Raw genomic sequence first — 12,031 nt, 5'->3', positions numbered from 1 at the left:
CATTCAAAATGGGATGGGATGTATTGTTATTCCATGCTGGCACATCAATGGGGTAAATGAAAACTTTCTCAGAATGGGAAATTGGATGAAAATATAGGATTGCACCATTTTGTCCTCATAGTATTACTTGTAAAAGATCTTATCAATTCTTTCCACGAGACCACTACTGCCAACGAAAGCAGTTAAGTAGCTGATGCCCAAAACCCCATCTTAAATTAAGATCATTTAAAATTGAACAGTCAATTTGAAAATGCTATGGATTACAATGAATGTACTGTTGCAGTGAAACATATTAACTATGAAACAGAATCAACAAGGAAGCTTGCAGGAAGCCTCTTCAAGGAAACTTGAAATACAAATTGCAGTTCCTCAGAAATTTAAAACTAGCAAAGCACTGCATTGTTAAAAGGGAAAATTACGGAAGAGTTCTCAGCAGAAGTCAAAGACAGATAAACAGTCCTGGCAAACTGCAGTGTAGCATTCAGGATGGAAAACACTGACAGCACATTTATAATGCCAACTCTGTTTTTCCATGGCCTTTGAGCTATCATTAAATCCTCATTTAAGCATAAAAACTGCCTACCAAACCATAAATCCAGTTTCTAACTCTTAAGAAAATGGATCTCCAAAGCCTGTGTCTACTAGGACTTCAACAAGTAGTAGTTATTTCAATGCGCTGCTCTTGCAGTTTGAAGAAAGTAGAGCTCCCTCTGCTCTTCTGCACAACAAGGTCAGGCCACGTGCATATAGACTCCAGCCTTTATCAGTTTTACATATCCCAGTAATAACAGATTTTCAGAACACTAGATGGAAATGCTCAGTACCAGTGTGAGGTCCTCTGCTCATTTACTGGGATTTGAGAACAATTAGCATATTAGAACTTGATTTTTAAAAAGAAAGACCACCACATATCAAATATATCCCAAGGGGTATTCTGAAAACCAGAAACTCTAGAGTTTGACATCAAAGGCATCTAGCTCCTGTCTATTCAGCTGTTGATGATTAACAATATATGTATTTCAGTATCAACTCTCAGATTGCATTGAGCACAGACCCCAGTTATCATGATCTCTAAAAGAGCTCTGATTAATTAAACACCAGGCATTACTTCACCAGACATACACAGATTATATTTGCCCTACCTCTTAAACTCTAAACACAAAATTATCAAAAGATGAAGTCAAAACTTTCCTCAAGAGGTCATATACCTTACCCAAGGTAGGACTGACAATACCTAACCAACCACCAGAGACTGCTGTCTCACCTCTTCCCAAAATACTCCCAGCGATGGGCATCCTATAGTGACTGCAGACAACTGATTCCTGTAACTCCATTACCAAAATGCTTCCTGAATCTTCCTTGCTACAATTTAAATTCCTTGTGTCTTATTTTGCCATTAGTCAATTCCTCTTCTGTCATATTTCTTCATAAATTTGAAATCTTGTATCCAGTATTTCCTCAGCTGCTTTGCCTCTGTGAATAAGTGTCTCCAATTATTTCAACCTTTCTTCAAAAATGGTATTTCCTAAACTTCTTTATCCTTTGCACTGCAAGAAGTATGAGGGCTAACTAGACTGCACCATTCAAAACTGGAGACTGCTGGTCATAGTCAAGAGATAAGACACTGTGCCAGATGGACACCATGAAGTAATTCTTGCATCATCATCATCAGCCAAGGATTAACAAGGAAATTAGAAAAACAAATCTTTTGTCATAGGGATTTTTAGCAACACATTTTATAAAATAAGAGCCACAATCTCCACGTCACTCTTATAGATTATAACTACTATATTCAAGCTCAGTTGAGTATGGAATTAAAAACTTAAACACTTATATAACATGCCTTTCCCTTAATGTGTCACAGAAGTCATGTCATGGGCAATCATGAAAGTCTAAAGCATGAACTTGTATAGGCTCTTCTAATTTGCTTTCCAGTTTTCAGGTACTTTGATATGCTATGTCATGATGCCAAGACTTCCTGTGCAGCGACAAAAGCCAGAACTTCTCAAAGTAAAACAAAATTGTCACCTAATTGCATGATGCCAAGAGACAAGGCTGTAATAAATTACAAAATTGTAGAAATCCAACAGAATCTGTGGCAGTCTGATTAAAAAAATAAAATAAAAAAAAATAAAAACCTAGGGCTTTCTACTCTTACTTACTTTAAGCATTTATTGCCCTGATACTTAGAGTTCACAATTGATCCAGTTTTCATTTCAAATTATATTAAACTAAACTTTAAGAAGAGCAAGAGTTAAATAAAGACCGTTTCCCCAAAAGCAACAGGCTGGCTTGAATGCCCCAAATGGGATAAGAAAATGATAATTTTTTTTTTTTTAAGTATTCTTGGTTTTTTACATAGGTTTTACAGGGCCTCTGTCACAGCCTCTTGAGATCATCCTGCTTGTTGTTGAATTGACAGAAACTGAATTTTAAATTACCTTTTTTTTCTTTTCTTTTTTTAATATAATAGAATGTGGAAAATGTATGTTACAACTGTCTGACTATCCCTAACAAAGCAATTTAGGACAACTCTTCTGATCTTCAAAAAGGTAAAAGTTTAGCAAAGCAATAAAAACCGTTTATAATACTTTCTCGTTTGGAGCATATCAGCAACGCTAAATTGAAGCGTGCAATAAAATTTATATTAGAACCATATTGTTCTCACCCTCATTACTTTAAAACTTATATGTTCAGAATCAAAATTTAAACATTCCTATTACTTTTTTTTATAATTGAGATTGAGATGAGTCATTCTACAGAAATATCTTCCTCAGTTTTATTTTAGCAACATCCACAGGCTCAACTACAGAAAGCCTCTAACCTGAATTGCTCAAAAGCGGTACCAGACAATCCTATTTCCTTCATATTTGTTTCTGTATTTATTTCCAAAGACATGGTATCAAAATTAAACATGGCACACGTCACATAAGCCACAGTTCAAAAGCAGCACAAGTGATCCAAAATAGTGGAGCACCACAAGCCGTTGCCAAATGTTTTCAGTTCAAAAAACCAACAGGCTTATACAGAGGTTTGGGGGTGGACCTTACCTAGTCTAACTTAAGGAAGTCAGCTACACCATTAAGAAGGCGGCTACCCAGTAAAGCAGACAACAATGAGTTTATAGATCTTCGTTCGTGCTGTCAGTGAAAGGTTTCTCAAGTATGTACTCAAACCTTAGCAAGGTTTGAGAAAGTGGCCAGGAGTGTTGTGTCTCCCTTACAGATGACAATGCAGGACAAAGATATCCAAATTAGCTCTAAATATACTAACCTATGTACTGTAAACTAACAAGGCAAGATGGACTCAGTGCAAGCTAACCTAATCTATGCTCCTGAGCAATAATAAGCACTGCTTTCAAAACAGCTGAATCTTTCTATTCTGGGGGCAGAGAAACATCAGCAAAGAAAGTTGGAGATGTTACATTTAATGGCAATGTGTTACTCATATGACAGGAAAGCCTGCATTTGGGAGCCATGACAGTTGCAAGTATAGATACACAGCAGGAAAAGGGTTCTTTGAACCTGCAGCAAAGGGTAAGGTATGGCAGTTTGCCACCCAAATGCCCTGCAACAGCTTTAACTTTGGGAATGTCAGTGCACTTCTTTGCAGCGCTTTGATTCAGCAGTCCCTTTCCATTCAAAGCATATAACCCTATTGCTATTCTAGAGTAGGACAAGCCTAAGCATATGTTTAAATGCCTTGCTGAGACTTGGCCTAATACTTTAGAAATGCGCAAAGGCTCAATTATTAATTCCTTCATAAAATAATGTTCTTAAGACCAGAGGTACAAAAGAAGAATTCATACACATGCACACACACACACATATGTATATGAGAAAAATAAGCATCGTATTTTTTTCCAAAAATGCTGTCAAAAATTCTCAGTTATCACAGTCCAAATCTACACTGAAAAATCAAGAGAGACAATATCCTCTACCCAAATCCACTTTCGTTTCCCTAGTACCAATTTTAATTTTTTTTTAAAATTTGTTCTGGAAAATTAACTTCTCCTTCTTTTCCTAGTAAAATCAATGAAAATTGTAAGCCTTTTCCTGATGAATGTTTTTTTGCACTCTCTCCTTTCTCCTCCCCAGTATTTAGATTTCATGAACAGAGCCCTTCTATCTTATAGCCTTGCAGACCACAAAGCAATAGCAATTTAGAAATATTTTCATTCAATTTGCCAGTGTCTGTTTTTATTCTTCGTAAAAGAAAGCTTGATTACAGCCCTAGAGCACACACACATTTCAAATCTCTTCCTACTTTGAGACAACTTACTGTCATAATGTATGTATTAATCATTCTATACTGGGTATTCCCAGCCAAACATACATAATTCATTTCAAACAAGTTCTGCTCTTTCGATATGCATAGATGAATGATATGGACTAAATTTCAGTACGCTTTTCTTTGATTGTAGCTTTTCTTTGACTTCACGTTTCATTTGTATTAAACCAAATTCTTTTTTTTCCTTCTGTGCAGAACAGCAGGAATGTCAGTGGTCAGCATCTTCTTCCCAAACACAGAGCAGCAATACAGAGAGCTGATTTCAGCCTCAAAAGTAACTCTGGAGGAATGCAGGGGGAGGGGAAGAGAAAAACCGTGTGAAAATGTAGAGAATCAAAGCCATTCTCACCGACATTTTGTAAACCATTCATACAGTCCACGTTCTCATTTCTCCTTGCATAGAAAGGCTCTTTGATGTCTACTTCTAGATGACATGATATGGAAGGCCACCAATCAATACAAAAAACCCCAGAAGTCAATCAACATGGAAGCATACTCTCAAGGAAGTCCATGGGAGCTGGCAAAAGGGAACTTTGGGAAAGTCAAAGGCACCATTTTTAGGAACCTATCAGAAAGTCTCAGCTCTTGATATAGAAATGAATAAAGAGTCACCTGAAATTATGCATCTATTATTTAGAAGAATACAGAAACATCTCCGTGTCTTTAAGCCACAGTGAATTTTAAGTCTCATCTCCAAGACAGCACTTGTAGGACTAAAGGATCACACACAGAATCACACAGAATCGTTTAGGTTGGAAGGGACCTCTGGAGATCATCTAGGCCAACCTCCCTGCTCAAGCAGGGTCCTCTAGAGCATATTGCCCAGGATCACATCCAGACGGGTTTTGAATATCTCCAGGGAAGGAGACTCCACTACCTCTCTGGGCAACCTGTTCCAATGCTCTGTCACCCTCACAGTGAAGAAGTTTTTTCTCAGGTTCAGATGGAACTTCCTGTGGTTCAGTTTCTACCTCTTGCCTCTTGTCCTGTTGCTGGGCACCACGGAGAACAGGCTGGCCTCATCCTCTTGACGCTCCCCCTTCAGATACTTGTACACATTTATGAGATTGCCTCTCAGATGCCTGTTTTAATTCAGTGGTGAAACTAGTCTTTAAGAGGCTTCAGAGATATGTGAAATTCTGATCTCCTAATGTCAAGCTGAATTTTGCCATTTCACACACAAATAGAACAGCTAATGGAAAAGTCCATACAAGAAAACCAGCAACTTGGCATCTATGAATTAGGAACAAAACTAGATTTAATTCTATTATCTGAGTGAAATTTGTCTCGCTTAGAAGAAACCCATAATGGACACTAAAAAAACCACCCATTACAGCAACACAAGCAACTTTGTTATATCAGTTAAATATAATGTTTAATTAGTTTTCTAAATACATGCACTGAAAAGCCATTAGACAACCATTAGGCATAATATATCCATTTTCTTTTTACAATCACCTGATTTAGTTTGCCAGATTCCTAAAGTAATTCAGTCAAACAACATTTCTGGCACTATTATCTCAGTAAAGTTTCTAATTCCCTTTTTTGATTGGGATCACTGCAATCTCCCCTTAAGCTTTCAAGTGCTGCTGATCATTTTCATTTCAGTAGATTTACATAGCATCTCTTTCAGGTAAAAAGGGCATCTGGTATACTTATGGTCCCATTTCAAGATCCAGAAATCTGAAACTACTCAACTATTATTTTGAAATGATCATTAGGAAAAATAGTTTTGTGTTCTCTTCATGTGGGGAAAAAAGATAAAACATCTGAAGAATAAGATGGTTCTAGATACCTTCAAGGTCCTTTTAAAAAACTGAGTTCTAAAAAGAGCAATAACCATCCGGCTATTCATGCCTCACCTGACTTATTTTCATTAACAAAAGCTTTCTTAATAACATTATTAATTGGCAACCTTCTCTATGTGAGAACTTGTCAAAAGGCTCTCAACGCAGTGAATTCTCTGCACTGTTGCAGAAGCAGCAAACAGATCTCGCTGACGAGGGACAAAATCTCATTGTACAAAGCCTCCTAACAGATTTTATTCTACAGCTACCTAGAGCTTCTCTGATGCTCTGTTTTTTTCTTGATGCATGTGGTGCACCCTAGAAATTCTGTAAAGTTTTTCAGTACGTTTTTCCCCCACTTTGCCACAGGGTTATGTTATATACAACCAACATTACATATGACATGCAAAGGAGATTATTACTACTAATAGTAGTACTCTACAGGAGAGAGATTTAAGACAGAATGAGTCAGCCAACAACTCTGTAGCACAGCTGTTAACTAAACCTGAATACTGGTCTACCCAATCTAATATGCAAACCTCAGATCCATCCATCTCATACTGTAATGACTTTTATCTAAAGAAGTTTATCTGGAAAACAAACAACAACTGTTAGAAAAGTTTACTTTGAATAAAGAAAGCAAAAGGAGCTAGGAACAGTTCCCAACACTGCACCATGAATGTGCCTCAGTCTTAAAACAGTGCGCTCTTAAAACAGTGCGCTCTTAACATACACCTTGCTCACTTCAGGGAATCACTGTCTATGTCAAAATAGGTATTGCGATATTACTAATATAAATGCTTGCACCCAAAAAGCAACGTCGGACAATTTGTTACATTTAAAATCCAGAGACAATTGCAGTCAATCACCAGTTGGTATCACTCTCAGTTCTGGTGCCAGAAAATCGAAGGATGCCAACATATGAATAGAGCAAACCTGCTGTTCACTGTGGACAGACTCTAAATGGCCTTTACACAAAAAGGCTCTGGGAAACACTGAGCTCCTACATCATGGATTTTTTCCAACCCATAACATGTCTGTATTTGCTAGTTCACATCATGGTGGAGACAGTAGGCCCATGAGAAGTGGGAATTACAAATTCTTACTTACAGGTTATTTTTGTCCATTAATACACGCCCCTTAAATACACTGCATGCACAACACAGTTAAGTTGCCAAATGAGGTACTGTGGAGAGGGTTACTGACTATTTGGTTTCTCCAAAACCAGCTACCTCAGTTCAAACCCTAAAAAAACTAGAACTAGCACCTGTCTCCTTACCAACCGGAGCGCAGGTGCCAAGAATGCAAACGCATCACTGAACAAACAAGTCTTTTCCCTCCTTCAGGGGCCAAAGTGGGAGAGAGAGGGAGAAACAGAGAGTAAACAATGTACAAGTTTCCTCACTGTGTCTATTGTTTCAGTAACAAGAAGAATTTAACAGACTATAATATGATAAACAGAAGGAAAACTGAATGCTGCCTTGCTACTGAATGCACATCTAAGAATGCAGGTGCTGAACCAACACCGTCATATGAACTGACTGCTTGTGTTAATGTTTCAAGAAGCTATGGGAAAAAAAGAAAAAAACCACCAAAAAGTGGGAAAGAAAGGTAATTGAACATAACACAAAATATGGATCCTATTAGCATATTGTTGCTGTTTAAAAATAAACAAACCAACCCCTCCCCCCAACAGTCACATAATTTCGTTATGAAATGGAAAAGACTGCAGTTTATGAACTTCAGTGCAGAAGCTGATTTGCAGAAGAACTGGAAGGCGAAGGAGCTGGGAACAGGAAGAGAGTAGGGACAGACACTAAGGCTAGAGGACACAGGGGGCCCAGCCAGCTTCCCCTGAAATTAGCAGGAATGCTGGGATTAACCCTGCAACCAATTCTGCACAGGTGGAGCATCGATTTCCCAGTCCATATTCGCAGAAGCTGGTGACTTTAGCAAGGGGAAGCACTAAGACCACTAGTGGGTTCTTTGGTGTCCATGAAAGAGCCGGGGTAGTTGCTGTAGTTGCTGTGCCTAGAGGCAGATAAAAATAACAGAGTACGAAAGAGTCAGTGTCCTATTAATCCTCTTTTTCCTAATAAGAAAGGTGGGGTTTGAAATTTTCTCATGATTTCCATACCCTCCCCAAATAAGACATGCAAGACTTGACTTAATGAAGTGCCTCACAGTTTTTTTTCTCTCCACAGATTCCATTTTCTCTTGGCCTACAGTCAGGGTTACAATTTAAACAAATTAAAATAGAAATCACATATTGTCTGACCAGATCACTGCCAAAATGACAGGCACACAGACAAATTTATATCCCTCTTTAGCCTGATCCTCGACTCAACTCAATGGCCTGCACTCGATCACCTGATCTGATTAGCACTGTTTTGCTCTAAAGATGTTAATGCCCCGGTAACCTTTTTAGAAAGAATCATACAGGTGTTTCTCCTATGGAAAACACCTTTTCCTATGATGAAATACAAATATACACAAAATATAGAAACTTTGGGGAGAAGAATGTCACAGTTGCACAGTTGGTTTTCTAAAGTCTGTCCTTGCTCTGAATGCACGAGTTGAGCCTGAACTACTTCTAAGTTGAAATCAGTCAAAATAGAATATTAGCAATAACCCCAGCAGCAGGAAACTGCACTGTAAGAACTGATCCAGTACAGTGCCTAAATGAATACGAAAACAAACGCATTCATCACTTTTTCATATCACAGTCAATAAAATAACAAAATATTTGAAATGGCTTATATATAAGAGCATTTTTGTTAAAGTTATTTCCATATAGAAGCATATTTTCCTTCCACTTTTACAAGTTACGCATACACTGCAATTCTTATAAATTATTTTACTCATTGACAATACTTTACCACTTAGAAAGTATTTCCTTTAATAATAAAAATTACTTTCCAGACAACGCCATCCTACTAAGTCACTACAGTCCTACAGCCACTCTTTTCTGTACTTAACTGAACAAGGTCCTTTTCTCACATCAATATGAGCTTTCAGAAATGAACGAAAACTCTGGTGCAGAACAGCCACGCAGTGCATTGTGCAAATAAACACCCTGAAGCCCTACAACTGAAAACATGTAAGCTTTTGAAAAACACAGGTCTACACTCCATAAATAAATATCTCCATTTCTTTTAACTGATGCTGAAAGACACAGAAGTCCTAACTTGAGGAAAAACATTCCTTTTATTTTCTTTATTTCTGGGTAGTCACATGCTAATATCATTGCCTGCAGGAGACTTATGCATTGCTTATGATGCAAAAGCAGCAAGGGTCCAGCCGTCGTGTTTCAGAACAAACGGTCCAGTGTGCTTTTTGAAACTGGCCAAAACAGAACCAGATCTAACCCTTTCAACTAACAGCATGCTCACCAGATTGTATTTTACCAATCTCGTCCAAGTTAGAGAAATCTTCAGTTTAATCATGAGGATGTGTTTTAAGAACTACTGCAATGTTAGGCTTTCAAAAAATTCCCACGGTCAGATAAACCAAAGACGTACTAACAGGAACCGAGTGCGGTGGGAGGTGGGAACCCTGCACGACAAGGTTTTGCATGGGTGAGAGATTTCTTCATACCCCCCAGTGAGAGCACGACAGAGCTACCGCTGCAGGATCTTTAGCTTTCCCTTCTGGGATGGAGTCCACTAAAGTTTCACTGTGTTCCTCCCCCCGCCGGAGACTCATACCATCACATGGGAGACAGTTCAGTTTCTAAAGGGGAACTCCATGCACTTAGGGATTTTGTCAATACCTCCAAGACATAACGATTCATCTTAACCCCTGTTGTCAACTCAGATTATATTACATAAATAGGAACTAGCGTCACACATCTAAACGACGTGAAACAGCGCTTCTCTCCAGCAATAGACACCCATACGACATTGCTAACATGCTAGACTTCTTGAAATAACTATGAATGCAATTACCTTAAAGTGTGATCTTTTGTGTGTATAACTTTTCTTCCCCATAATTTCAGTAAAAATTAAAGAGCATCAAATATTAAGCCTCACCAGTCAAAACTTGGGCAAACAAAATTAATATCTGCAATTATAAGTATAAATAAATGGTATACAAGTCCTAGCTGGTAGCCTATCATACTCAGATAAATTAACTCCTACAACATCCCTTTCCAAGCTATGGACAAATCCAGGAGTTAACAATTTATGGCCATATTTAATAATAAATATACTGATTTCACATAACTTTTCCCAGCTGCTTAGGGTTGATACTCAAAGAAGAAAACAGATAAAATGGGGAAGAGAAACGGAGAGAAGTGGGTTGTCTCTCTCTCCCCCCAACTCGAACTTTCAGAGTACAATTCATATCAGGCAGTTATACAAGTGAAAGTAAAATCAAGTAACAGTCCCACTGAAAGGGAAGAATTGAGGGGGGAAAAAAAGAACTGTAGAAGAAAGCAGCTCAGCACATCAGTTATGTTGAATACATACTATATTCTGGTCCATCACCAAATGAACAGTAGCAAGTTTACCTGTCCAGCTTAAACTGAAATCACAGAAGACCATTTTCAAGCAGATGCATGTGACCCGTTTTGGCTAAAACAAACATACCCCTCAAATTGAAGAGCTTAGCTAAATCAGATTTCTACTAATTCTGCCAAAAATATTAAAGAAAATAGATTTGCCATAAATACAAAGGTAAAAGTAAAGTAGATATGAAAGATCATCCATTAGTAATACAAGTATGGCTAATTCTTCCTGACAATGAACTGGTGTGTGATATAACCCTCTCTATTTGTTTATTTTAATGACTTACTAGATTCCACATATTTTTTCCCCAGACACCCTAGGTTTGGGTACTAGCAAGTTTTTATGAGGATCTGAAGGCCCTAACAGTAATGTATTACGGACAAAAGGAATAAGAGCAACTTAAAGTACTTTAACATAGTAAAGAAAAAATGAAGTAAAAACAGAGGTTTTAGAATCTTTCTGAGCTACTGACAGTAGCGTAAGATGGTGCGACCTACTACAAGTAATCTGCAGTGATAATGAGGAGCAAGTTGTTGCACATTTTACAGAGAATCACAAGTACTGAATTAATATTGCACTTCACTCTTACATCAACCAGCAGTCTACTTACTAGGCTGTTTTGGGGCTCACTTTTCTTCATAAATGCATTTTGGTGAATATGTAGAGTTGCGCTACGTTCTCTAGCGAACAACAACTTTGATTTATTCATGTAAACATCAGAAATGTGTTGGCAAACATAGCCATATGGAAGAGAAAGAGATATAATGGATTTTCTGTTTGCTTTAGAAACTTGACATCTGTGGATAGCATCGTCTAACTTACGATCCAATAACTTTTCATCTTTTGGTCATTTTCATTCATCAATCTAAGCCAAATTTAATTTGATGACACAAAAAGCTCGGGGGGGGGGGAGGGGAACACAGCAGAGAGGGAATAATCTTTTAGAAACTTAAAATAGGAACACGCTTAAAAATTATTCTCTTTCACCTCATAAATTTAAAGAACAAGGAAATTCACATCTGTTCTAACTTAGCTTTAGAGCTTGAAAAGCAAAGAAAAAGTATTGGGGTTATTTATACCATGTTTATATTTCGGAAGAGATCTTCCGATCCTGACCAGCCGCCGCGGCACCGATAACGTGCCCCGCAGCAGGCTGCGGGGCTGGCCCGGCGGCGCTTACCTCCGCACAGCAGGAGCAGCCCCGCCGTCCGCCCCGCGACGGGCATCGTCCCCCGCTCCGCGCTGCCGGGCCGGCGCCGGGCGCGCCCCGCCGGCTCCCGCAGGCCGGCTCCCGCCGCCGTGTGCCCCGCTCTCCTCGGCCGTGTCCTGCGGCTCCTCAGGCGGGCCGGCCCATGGCCGGGGAGCTGCCGCGGAGCGCCGCGCCGGGGCGACCGGGCTGGGCCACCTCCCGGCCCCGACACCGGCTGCCTTGGGCCGGGCGAGAGC

General features: G+C 39.0%; 1 protein-coding gene across 1 annotated transcript in view; it reads right to left on the bottom strand.

The window, feature by feature from the left end:
- The window catches only part of RET (ret proto-oncogene), an 88,067-nt gene extending 76,237 nt beyond the window's left edge, over nucleotides 1-11,830 (bottom strand). Inside the window, exon 1 of the mRNA XM_068950583.1 lies at nucleotides 11,766-11,830. Within this exon, the coding sequence (XP_068806684.1) occupies nucleotides 11,766-11,811 (46 nt within the window). The 5' untranslated portion in view covers nucleotides 11,812-11,830. The remainder of the gene's footprint in view (nucleotides 1-11,765) is intronic.
- Nucleotides 11,831-12,031: the final 201 nt, after the last annotated feature.

Source organism: Struthio camelus, chromosome 7 (assembly GCF_040807025.1).
Source record: "Struthio camelus isolate bStrCam1 chromosome 7, bStrCam1.hap1, whole genome shotgun sequence".
NCBI lineage: Eukaryota > Metazoa > Chordata > Aves > Struthioniformes > Struthionidae > Struthio > Struthio camelus.
Note: the sequence above shows the minus strand (reverse complement) of the source record. Positions and strands in the feature narration are given on the sequence as shown.